We start from the raw sequence: 12701 nt of genomic DNA on the forward strand, positions 1-12701 counted from the left end.
AGGGAGTGTTTAGCAGGAGTTGTGGACCAGCCTGCTTTAATTTAATTATCAGGTGGCCACACGGTGAAGCCTTCCATTGTTTGCTGGAGCAGACAAGTGAAGGAGCAGAGAGAGAGCTAAGTTTTTACCTGTTAAAAACCTGTTTAAAATAAGTTTAAAGCACTTTGTTCTTTGTAGAACTGTTTAAAGCATTTATTTTATTGTATTTACTGCTTTAAGAATTCTGAGGGAGTGTTTAGGAGGAGTTGTGGACCAGCCTGCTTTAAATCAGCGCCAGGTTTAAAAGGAGGCCTGGTGTAGACAGCGGGCAGCGTCTGAGCGGGCAGCGGAGTGAGAGGGAAGCAGAGTGAGTTAATAGGGCTTAATATCAAAAAGGGCTGGAAGGAAAAAAGGCCAGGTGAGTTTGTTTGAAAAAACAAGGAAAAAAATTTTTCTCAAACCCACTACAGTGAATAATGGAGGGGCATGTGATGTGTGGTTTCTGTATGATGTGGGAGCTGGTGGGCTCCAGGGTCCTCCCCAGTGACCATGTCTGTAGTAAGTGCAGGTTGCTGGAGGAGCTCCAGCTCAAGGTGGATGAGCTGGCCTCTGAGCTACAGACACTGAGGCTCATCAGGGGGAGAGAGGGTGCCATTGTCAATGGGGTGCAAGTGACATCCACCCCCCCTAGACTGGCTAACTCTAAGGGTCAGGGACAAGAGGGGGCTGCTGGGAAGAGGAAGGGGGGTGAGGAGCGGAGGCCTCAGCCTCTTAATCTGCAAAACAGGTTTGAGGTTCTTGCTGCCAGACTGGAAGAGGACGAGGCAGGTGAGGTTGGTGAGCAAATTGCACACGGTACAGTGATGCAGCAGGACATAGGCAAAAAGAAGGGAAAAAGGAACGCAGTAGTAATTGGGGACAGTGGGGTGAAGGGTATTGACACTGTCCTTTGTCACAATAACAAAGTGCACAGAAGGGTGTGTTGTCTGCCTGGTGCTCGGGTCCGGGATGTCGCAGCTGGGCTGCAGAGGAACCTGGAGTGGGAGGGTGAGAATCCAGTCATTGTGGTACATGTGGGTGCCAACAACGTAGGCAAAGTGCAGACTGAGGATCTGGGGAGGGAGTATGAGAAGCTGGGAATGGAATTAAAAAGTAGAACCGACAAGGTGGTCATCTCTGGGCTACTGCCTGAACAGTGTGCAGACGGGCGTAGGGTTGACAGGATTAAGGAAGTGAATGGGTAGCTCAGAGATTGGTGTGGGAGGAATGGTTTGAATTTATGGGGCATTGGCACCAGTATTGGGGTAGGTGGGACCTGTTCGGGCGGGATGGGGTTGGTCTGAACTGTGCTGGGACCAGAGTGCTGGCGAATTGAGTAAAGAGGACTGTAGACAGGGCTTTAAACTAATTTGGGGGGGGGGGGGGGGGGGGGGGGGGGGAAGGAGGGAGGGTGCGAGGGTAGGTGACCGTACGAGGTCTAAAGTTAAGGAGAGGGTACAGGTAAGGGAAGAGGCCGAGGATGTCCCAATAATAGAGGGAGTAGGGGGCGTGAGTATGGTTGGTGGAGTTACGGCAAATAGGGTCCAGGTGAAGGCTGGGATGAAAGCGCTGTATCTGAATGCATGAAGCATTCGGAATAAAGTGGATGAGCTGGTGGCGCAGATCAACACAAATGGATATGATCTGGTGGCCATTACAGAGACGTGGCTGCAAGGTGACAGGGACTGGGAGCTGAATGTCCAAGGGTATCAAGTATTTAGGAAGGATAGGCAGGAGGAAAGAGGGGGGGGTGCGTAGCTCTGCTGATTAAGGATAGCATCAAGGTGGTAGCAAGGGATGATATTGGAGCCAAGGAGCAGAAGGTGGAATCGTTGTGGGTGGAGATTAGGAACAGCAAAGGGAGGAAGACGCTGGTGGGTGTCGTCTATAGGCCCCCGAATAATGATCTGGAGGTGGGGCGGGCTGTTAACGCGCAAATAAGTGCGGCGTGCAGGAATGGGACGGCCGTAGTTATGGGGGATTTCAATCTGCATATTGATTGGTCTACCCATGTTGGACGCGGTGGGCTCGAGGACGAGTTCTTGGAATGCTGCCGGGATAATTTCCTTGAACAGTGTGTGTTGGAGCCGACGAGGGAGCGAGCTATCTTGGATCTGGTGCTATGTAATGAGGCGGGTAGAATTAGGGACCTTGCGGTGAAGGATCCTCTTGGAGAGAGTGATCATTGTATGGTGGAGTTTCTGGTGCAGATGGAGGAGGAGAAAGTGAGTTCCCGGACACGCGTCCTTTGTTTGAATAGAGGGGAGTATGGTAGGATGAGAGAAGAATTGGCGAATGTGGACTGGGGGAGCGCGTTGGAGGGAGGGTCTGCTGAGGAGCAGTGGAGGATCTTTAAGGAGATCTTTCTTGGTGCTCAGCAGAAATTTATTCCGATGGTCAAAAAGGACTGTAGGAGGAGCCGTAATAGGCCGTGGATAACGAAGGAGGTGAAGGAAAGTGTTAAATTAAAAGCGGAGGAATTTAGAGTAGCTAAGAGTAGTGGGCGAGAAGAGGATTGGGAGAGGTTTAAATGTCAACAAAGATTGACAAAGAAGTTGATAAAGGAGGGTAGGAGAAACTATGAAGCTGGGCTAGCGCTTAATATAAAAAAGGATAGCAAGAGTTTTTATAAATATATAAAAAGGAAGAGGCTGGCGAGGGTGAACGTTGGTCCTTTAGAGGATGAGAAAGGGGACCTAGTGGTAGGGGATGGGGATATGGCTAAGGTATTGAATAACTTTTTTGTTTCTGTCTTCACGGAGGAGGACGTGAATAATTTGCTGGGTGTTAGCGATGGAAAGGTGGTAGGACTGGAGGGTCTTAATGACATTACTGTTACTAGAGAGGCGGTGCTCGACAGACTGGAGGGGCTGATTGTGGACAAGTCCCCAGGACCGGATGGAATGCATCCGAGGGTTCTGAAAGAAATGGCGGAGGTTATAGGGGATGCATTGGTGGTTATTTTCCAGACGTCGCTGGATTCCGGGGAAGTGCCGGAAGATTGGAAAACGGCTAATGTTACGCCGTTGTTTAAGAAGGGTGCCAGGCAAAAGGCAGGGAATTATAGGCCGGTTAGTTTAACGTCTGTGGTAGGTAAAATGTTAGAATCTGTCATTAAGGAGGAAATTGCGAGGCATCTTGAAGGCAATTGCTTGATAGAGCAGACGCAGCACGGTTTCATTAAAGGGAAGTCGTGTCTGACAAATTTACTGGAGTTCTATGAGGATGTGTCTAGGGCAGTGGATAGAGGAGAGCCGGTGGATGTGGTCTTTCTGGATTTTCAGAAGGCGTTTGACAAAGTACCTCATAAGAGGTTATTGCAGAAGGTCAGGGGACTTGGAGTTGGGGGTAGGGTGTTAGCGTGGATAGAGGATTGGTTGTCAAATAGGAGGCAGAGAGTGGGGGTCAACGGGTGCTATTCGGATTGGCGGATGGTGACTAGTGGAGTGCCCCAGGGGTCGGTGCTGGGGCCTCAGCTTTTTACCATTTATATAGATGATCTGGAGGAGGGAACCGAGTGTAGGGTGTCGAAATTTGCGGATGACACCAAGATTGGGGGAACGGCAAATTTTGCGGAGGGTGTGGAGAGTCTGCAGAAGGATCTAGATAGGCTGGGCGAATGGGCCAGGAAATGGCAAATGGAATTTAATGTTGGCAAGTGTGAGGTGGTCCACTTTGGTAGGAAGGACTATTACTTACGGGACGAAAAACTGCAGCAGGCGACGGTGCAGAGGGACCTCGGGGTCCTTGTGCATGAGTCGCAAAAACCCAGCTTGCAGGTGCAGCAGGTGGTCAGGAAGGCGAATGGGATGCTGGCCTTCATAGCGAAGGGGATTGAATATAAAAGTAGGGAGGTCTTGCTGCAGCTGTATAGGGCATTGGTGAGGCCGCAGCTGGAGTACTGCGTGCAGTTTTGGGCGCCACACCTGCGCAAAGATATTTTGGCCTTGGAGGGAGTGCAGAGGAGGTTTACTAGGCTGATACCGGAGTTGAACTATGAGGAGAGGCTGAATAAACTAGGCTTGTACTCGTTGGAGTTTAGAAGAATGAGGGGAGATCTCATTGAGACGTATAAGATGATGAATGGGATGGATAGGATAGAGATGGAGAGACTCTTCCCAGTGAAAAAAGACAGTAGGACTAGGGGGCACAGCCTCAAGATAAAGGGGGGGCGTTTTAGAACGGAGTTGAGGAGGAACTTCTTCACTCAAAGAGTGGTGAATCTCTGGAATTCTCTACCCATTGAAGTGGTGGAGGCTACCTCGCTAAATATTTTCAAGAAGCGGGTTGATGGGTTTTTGATAAGAGAGGGGATTAAGGGTTATGGGGAGAGGGCCGGAAAGTGGAACTGAGCAGCGACAGATCAGCCATGATCTTATTGAATGGCGGGGCAGGCTCGAAGGGCCAGATGGCCTACTCCTGCTCCTATTTCTTATGTTCTTATGTTCAAAGTCGGGTATATGAATTATGTCATAGCCTTGAGGCACTAAATGCCCTATATCTGTTCCTGTGATTTCTTGTGACAACATTTCCATCTACTATTTTTAAACCTCTGTTGTAAACTTCTTTACTTGCCTGGTTTTAAGCAATTTCCCCATTTTCTGTCCTTTTCGTAGTTAGCAGTTGTAGCACACCATTCCTGGCCATCATTTCTCTCAGTGGTGCATTCATGAAACCATTTTCTTCTGTACTTAAATGGAAAGACACAGGGTTTTCCAAACGCATTTCCATCGGTTGTGTAAATGTCTACGGCAAGAAACATTAAATGAATAATGGTAGAAGTGTATTGTGATGCATCATCTTAATGTTATACATTTGCTGAAAGGAGCTTTTTACAAAAATGCTCATAGCTTAGGCCTTTTTAAATGAATAAATTGCATTGCATTTTGCAACAGTGCGATTCATGTTTTCAGCAAACCTCCAAATTCTATAAAAACAATTAAATCGTTGTGATGTGTGATGGGGCAAAAATGTCAATTTCCAAAATGTCACTTTTCCTACAATTAGCATTAAGCAGCTGCTAAAATAATCTTGAAAATTTACTGCACATTTTCACAAGCAGCAGCAGCATAGATTTTTGCAATCCCAAGAAACCTTCTCGCTGACCAACAACGTACAGAAGTGCATGCAGCAGAGACACAGAAAACAAGGAACAACTCCTGAGAGAAGCTTTCCTGATTTCTCAGGATACGTTCAAACAAAGGAATGGTAACTCCATTCCCAGCACTGCCTATTTTAACTGGCAGCTGCAGTGACAGGACATCCCCTCAATCTCACAGGAAGCTGAAAATACTGCCAATACTGAGCAAACAAAGTGTTCCATTGTTTTGTCATGACCTGAAACTTAGTTAAGACATGTGGCAACTTCTAAAAACGAAAGCAGCAGCTGCTTGATATGCCCATCACATGACCCAATTTTGACATGATTAAAAAAACTCATATGCGTAAAGCAGATTACCAACTTAAAAGTACTTCACCCTCAGCCAGTGCTAAGATAACTAAAATGACTCTAACGATTCCTAAAATCATAATAAACATTAGATACCACAAATTGCTTATTATCAAAGTGACTCCTTTATTTCGTAAGCAAAACGGTTGATGTGGAACATCCAGCAGACTGGGGAACAAAAATGCTTCGGACCTGGGCCCTGCATTAGAAGTGAGAACAAATGAACAACATTTAAAAAAAGGAAGTGAACAAAAGGGGGAGGGAAATACATCGTAAGATTCGTTTGTTGGTCTCTAGTGAGTTAGCTGATCTTGGAGACGGTGCTGGCTGTTACTATTGGCCTCAGTGCCCCTAGATGAGAGGAAGGAAAATTGGTGGGCTTTCTGCTCCTGATTGCTGTTCAGTAGATTTCTGGTGCTGATCTGCATGTTCAGTGACAACAAAGATGAGTTCATCTGTAACGTCCCATATAGTCGAATAGCTAACTGACATTTGCTTTTTTGGCTCGTGCATGAAACGTGGCCACTTTTGAAAATTGCAATCTCAAGAAACAGTCTCGCTAACCAACAACATACAGAAGTGGGTGCAGCAGAGGTACTGTCCATCTGCAGAACTGTACCCCAATAAAGATTCAATGTCTAATAGAAAGGCTCACTCACATTACAAAGCTATTCATTTATTCCTGCATTATTTATTTTTCCACATCTTATCTGTTGTGAACACAACAGCAAAAAACCTCTTTGTTGCCACATACCATGTCCAGCAGACAGGCTGGGCGATTTGATTCTCAGGCTTTGCTATGGCTACCCACTTGCTGGAGATGAGCTTTTGGTCTTTGACTGTAGCAGAATGGGACACTTCAGTGCACAGATTTTAAAAAAATTGTCAACCTTCTGTATAAACCCTCCCATTGCCTTAAATACTGCTGATGCTGGGAATCTAGAACAGAAAGTGCTGGAAGGACACAGCAGCGGGAACTTTCCCATCCCACCTGCCATGGAAATCATAGTGGACAGGGAGGGATGGGTGGTCCACGCAAAGGGCTGTTGACCTCAGGTGGAATTTTCCGGTCTTGGGGTGAGCTTGGCTGGAAAATCCCGCTCAGAGTATCAGGCAGCCTCAATGGGAGAAGGAAGGATTTAACTTTGAGCCTAATATGACTTTTCTCAAAACAAATTCAGTTGCAATGAAACCTGTTCAGTTTTTTTAAGCATTTTGTTTTTATCTCAACATATTACACTCCCATGCAACTCCTCAGGTTTTTGAAGTGGCAAGGTGTGGTAAGGCAGAAGAGACTAGGCAGAAAGTTAGATGACGAAGGAGAAGTAAAAAACATTCAGCAGGCCAGAGCAGAAGATGCAAGCTGGAATGTGGAGTTGGTCCTGCTGGGCCACAGATAGTGCTGTAATGACAGTCACTTCCCTCGCCACAAAGTTGTCCTCCCCATCCTATCAGCTGACAGTTTCCCCACGGCCTGATAATCCAGTCAGCCACAATCAAGCTATATAAAGGTCAGAGTCTCCTTGCCCCATTAGAGAGTGTAAATTACCAATTCATTTCTTTGGGGAAGTTTGGCTGCCTGTTCCTGTCAAACCAGGTAGTAAGTGGGACAAGAAAATGACTTGTTTTACTCAGTGCAATGTGTCATGAGGGAGACCAAAACCTGAAATGAAAGCTAGTCACTGGGAAATTCAGGAGAATTTTTCTTTATTCAGATTGTGGTTTGAGAGGAATAGCATGGACCCAATTAAGGAGAACCTAGAAAAACATGAGGAAGAAAAGAATAAAAGGTTATGTTGATTAGATGATGAAGGGAAGGAGGTAAAAACAGAAAACACTGGAAAATTTCAGCAGATCTGATAGCATGCGTACAGAGGGAATAGAGCCAACTCTGACCAAGGATCACTGACTTGAAATATTAACTCTATTCTGTCCCCACAGATGCTGTCAGACCTGCTGAGATTTTTCAGTATTTTCTCTTTTTATTTCAGATTCCAGCATCTATAGTATTTTGTTTTTATCTAAGGGAAGGAGACAGTTTGGATGAAGCATAACTTAGTTGAGTTGACTGGCTTATTTTTATGTTGTACATTCAGTGTAATATAACACAAGAAAATGCAATTACTCCCTACTGAAAAGCCTTATCCTTCATATTGTCTGATTCCTAATACATGTCATCCAACCACTACTTATTTTTCACTTCAATATTTTTACATGTGATTAAATGAGTAAGAATGTGTCTTTTCACACATTCTTCCCTTTGTTCCACGTTAAATGCTTTCACTTCTTTTCAATTTTCACAAATAGCCCACACCCATAGTGTTGACTGCTTTTGTGTTCTCCACATTGCTGCCTGACTTGCTGAATGTATCCAGTATTTCCTGTTTTTCCATTTCCAATTAGGTCCTCCACCTAAATTAAATCATTCGACAAGCTTTGGCTGCAATGTAGCAGGTGAACTCACAACACCTACGTGAACAAGAAGTCTCACACACATTATTAACAATGAGTTGTCAAACTGTTTTCAATCAACACACTGACCCAGTCTGGCCTTGACGCTGGTAGAACTGGATCAGAGTGTATATTTTAATTTAACATAGCCTGGAAAGGCAGTCTGGCAGATTTGTCCTTTTGGACTTGGGCTAGCTCAGTCAACAGCTATGCCTTTTGGTGAAGATCAAGTGTCAGGTGAAGTCCAATTTGGGATGCCTTTCCTTGTGAGTTTGGATCTTCTTTGTCTCTCGTGGGGACCATGAATTGGGTTCAATTGGAATTTGAACTTCTGGAGCAAGCAAGAAATGGATTCGGGTTTGCCTGGCCCACTCTGAGTATTGGCTTTGTAACTTTAAGAATGGAATAAAAATATTTTAAAAAGTGGTGATACCAAGCAACTCTGATGAACATTGAAATCCCACACCCAGGGTACATTCTTTGCCCCTGCTACAAGTGTTTCTTCCAAATGGTATCCAATATGGAGTAATATTAATTCATAGTTGAGTGAGGGGAGGAAGGAGATGGCAATAAGCAAAATGATTTTTGGTCATGTTTGACCTAATGCCATGAGATACCACAGGGTCTGGAGTCAATGTTGAAGTGTCTCAGGACCGCTCCCTCCTGACTATATACTACTATGACAACATCTCTTGTCCTGTCCTGCCAATAGGGCAAGATATTTCCAGCGCTGGTGATGAAGCAGTCTATGATTCCACAAGTATGATTAGGTTAGTCTGTTACTTGACGACTTTGCGGAACTCCCAATTTTGGTACCAGTCCAAAGTATTAATGAAAAGATCTCTATATAGCATTGAGGACAGGGTGTGCCTTTATTATTGATTCTAGGCAATTTATCTGGTCTTATTCTAACTTGACCTTTCTGTTGTGATTTGGTACAATTGAGTGCCTTGCTAGGTTATTTCTAGGGGAGATAAGCAATCACATTGTTGTAGAATCATAGAATATCCACAGTGCAGAAGGAGGCCATTCAGCCCATAGAGCCTGCACTGTCAATGATCCCATCCTGAACCTATCCCCATAATACCACATATTTACCTTGCTAATCCCTCTGACACTAACGGACAATTTAGCGTGGCCAGTCCACCTAACCCGCAAACTCCACACAGACAGTGACCCAAGCCGGGAATCAAACCCAGGTCCGTGGCGCCGAGAGGCAGCAGTGCTAATCACTGTGCCAAAATGTCACCCCTGGTTTGGAGTCACTTGCAGGTCAGACTAGGTAAGGCAGCAGGTTTCCTTCTGTGAAAAAGACTGCTGAACTAGATGGGTTTCTTTTCACAACAACCTGGTAGATTAATGATCACCATTATGGAGACTAGCTTTTTATTCCCGTGTATTAATTAAATTTATATTGCCCCAGCAGCCATTTGTGGGCTTTAAACTCGATCTGAATTTTTTAGATGGTGGAGGGGCTCAGTCAAATGAGCATTGATTGGCAGCAGGCAGGACTTCAGTTTGTGCTTGGAAAGAAGTCCTGGCTTAGGGACCTAACTAAAGGCCAGATTGTCTGACAACTCTCCAGATCATGCAGGCAGTGCTGCTATGGCTGGAAAAGGTATTGTAGTTCTGTGCCTGGGACTAAGTGCAGGGAGTCAGTGTGACAGTAAGTGGAAGAGTTCCCAGGGAGGGTAGTGGCTGCCCCAAGGGGTCACGTGCAGGGGAGGGCAATCTCAGTCAGAATGGGGCTTCCATTGGAGGCAGCCCCTCCCTCTTGAGGTCGTGAATTTTTCTGTTTCCCACCTTCAAAGTTAGGTGGCACCTGGCAGGCAGAAAATTGAGGGTGGACTATAAAGGCTCTTCAGTGGCTGCCTAAGGTGCTTCACATTCGAGATATTGTACACGCTACAGTAAAATCATGTCCAGTTTGGGCGGGCAGGAACTGCTAGGTAGGAATGCAAAATTTAGGCCCATAAAAGCATTAGTCTAGGTTGCTGATTTAGTAAGATTGAGGTCAGTGTTTTGACACCCCAGTCTGTGAATCAGTGGAAGAGTTGGCAGCTTTTAGACTTTGATTCTAAGTGAAGAAAGGGCTCACAGCTAGTGTACCTCTTACTGTTGCTTTGGGAAAGCCGGACTGCGGGTCACTTTGATGTTCAATAATTAGGATCATCAACAGAACACGCCAAGTGCATTTAAAGCCGAGTGCTTGGCTTTGCAATTGCGAGTTTGTCTCTCCTGCAGTGTAGACCATAATAGGCGCAGCAGTAAGTAGGCTATGGTTTTAGCAAATACTAATCAAACTTCTGGCAATTCCAGTAAAGCTTCAGCCAACCTAAAAGAAAGCATTATGGCTGACTGTTTTAAAATCATTTTTAAAATGAGCGGCATGTTGGTACAGTGGTAGCACTGCTGCCTCATGTCAGGGACCCAGGTTCAATTCCAGCCTTGGGTGACTGTGTGGAGTTTGCTCATTCTCCGTGTTGGTTTCCTCCCGTAGACTGAATGATGCGCTGGTTAGGTGCACTGGCCAAACTAAATTGTTCCTTAGTGTCAATAGATCAGCAAGGTAAATTCCTGGGGTTACAGGGATGAGGTGTAGGTGGGAGTGTTGGCAGTGCAGACTCGACATTTGATGGGCTGAATGGCCTCTTTTTTGCACTACAGGAATTCTAAGAAAATGCCAGGAAGAATAGGTCAACTGCGAAAACATCAGTTGCATTCCAGACTGATACACTTGCAGGAGAAAAAATATTTTGTAGTGTCCCCAGAGTCACTGGGGCCCGTAGATTAGGAACATGCCCAGGAAAAAGGAGAAAATAAAGGAATAGGATCAAAACATTTTGGGCCGGCTGTGAGGAAGATATTTGCAGTTGGCTTATTGGAGAGGAGCTGCAACTTCTATTTTGTTGGTTCCACCGCACAATTTTAGGCAGGTCTAGTTTCAGAACTGATGATCCCCGTGCTGGCTTTAATCTTGAAGTGACTTCTCCTCCCCTACTCCACCCAGGAGGTCTTCCCCATTGATTGTTATTACCCCCTGTCCCATGCCAAGCCCTGCGTGTTTCCTATCCACATGGCACTGAGGAAATCCCACTAAGATGTACCTCGGAATTGGCATCTACATTTTTTTCATTAGTAAAATTTATTTAGTAGTCACGAATAAGGCTTACATTAACACTGCAATGAAGTTACTGTGAAATTCCCCTAGTTGCCACACTCTGGCACCTGTTCAGGTCAATACACTGAATCAGCATGTCTTTCAGATTGTGGGAGGAAACCAGAGCATCCAGAGGAAATCCATGCAGACACGGGGAGAGGGAGCAAACTCCACACAGAGTGGCCCAAGCTGTGAATCGAACCCGGGTCTCTGGCCCTGTGAAACAGCAGTGCTAACCACTGCAATCGTGTCACTCAGTAAACATTTAAACTTACATTTTCCAAATCACGACCATGGCAAGGAACACAATTTTGGGATTCCCCTCCTGAGGGAATGCCAATCCAGTTCAAACAGTTTGCATTTTAAACATAAAAATAGAAAATATTTAGTAAAATTCCTTCATAAGGGGAATTTGTAATGGGTTTTGCTCTTCCTGCCACTTGTATTACACTACCCCCACCCGCAAGCATCCATGTTATTTCTTCTTTAGAACCCCAATTACTGCTGTCCCACTTGTGTCCTGGAATTGGCTTTTATGAAGAATGCAGCCAGAACTTCAAAAGAAGTTCTAGCAAGTTCCTGTTGTTCCCCTAGCGTTATACAAAAAGCACAAGCTTCAACATACAATTGTTGTCAAGATCAGCCATTTACTACTCAATGTCAGGACACATTCATTTAACAACAATCTAAAAATACCATTTACACATCCCTAATACATTGTAATGAAAAACTATTTTGCATTTTCAATCATCGTAAATCAGTGGTTCTGAGAGCAAATTGTAAGTTACAGAAACAAATATTTGTATAATGTCCTTAACCTGAAAAAAGTCTCAAATTGCTACAATGAGGGGAGATCAAATAGACACCAGGTAAAGTAGGGGACATTAGAAATGAAGTGGGTTTTAATATCAGACTTAAAAAGGAACAAAAAAAACTTAGTGGGAAACTCAAATGGCTGAAGGCCCACTTGCCTTTTGGGAAGGAGGTGATACTCAAGAAGGTGATACTTATGTGAGGTTAGGGCCAGTCAAGGATAGTAGTGAGAACTTGTGCATGGAGTCAGAAGAGATAGGAGAGACGATGAGTGAGTACTTCTGTTTAGTGTTTACCAAGGAGAGGGATCATGTTTTTGAGGATGAGAGTGTAATACAGGCTGATAGGCTGGAGGAGGTTGCTGAGGGAAGATGTATTAGCAATTTTGAAAAACCTGAGAGTCGATAAGTCCCATGGGCCAGATGGGATATATCCTAGGATTCTCTGGGAGGCAAGGGATGAGATGGCAAAGCCTTTGGCTTTGATCTTTGGGTCCACACTGTCCACAGGGATAGTGCCAGAGGAATGGAGAGTGGTGAATGTTGTTCCTCTACTCAAGAAGGGAAATAGGATTGACCCTGGTAATTATGGGCCAGTTAGTCTTACTTCAGTGGTCAGTAAGTTAATGGAAAAGGCCCTGAGAGATAGGATTTATGACCATTTGGAAAGATGCAGCTTAATCTGGGATACCCTTCACGAATCCGTGCTGACTAAGTCTTGTCTCACAAATTTGATTGAATTCTTTGAGGAGGTAACTAAGTGTGTAGATGAAGGTAGAGCAGTTGATGTTGTATACATGGATTTTAGTAA

General features: G+C 44.9%; 1 protein-coding gene across 1 annotated transcript in view; it reads right to left on the minus strand.

Annotated features, from left to right (window-relative positions):
* The window catches only part of ly75 (lymphocyte antigen 75), a 142949-nt gene that overhangs the window by 112568 nt on the left and 17680 nt on the right, over positions 1-12701 (minus strand). The window contains exon 3 of the mRNA XM_080199145.1: positions 4594-4764. Within this exon, the coding sequence (XP_080055271.1) occupies positions 4594-4764 (171 nt within the window). The remainder of the gene's footprint in view (positions 1-4593; positions 4765-12701) is intronic.

Source organism: Carcharhinus amblyrhynchos, chromosome 11, assembly GCF_965287045.1.
Source record: "Carcharhinus amblyrhynchos chromosome 11, sCarAmb.v2.hapA, whole genome shotgun sequence".
NCBI lineage: Eukaryota > Metazoa > Chordata > Chondrichthyes > Carcharhiniformes > Carcharhinidae > Carcharhinus > Carcharhinus amblyrhynchos.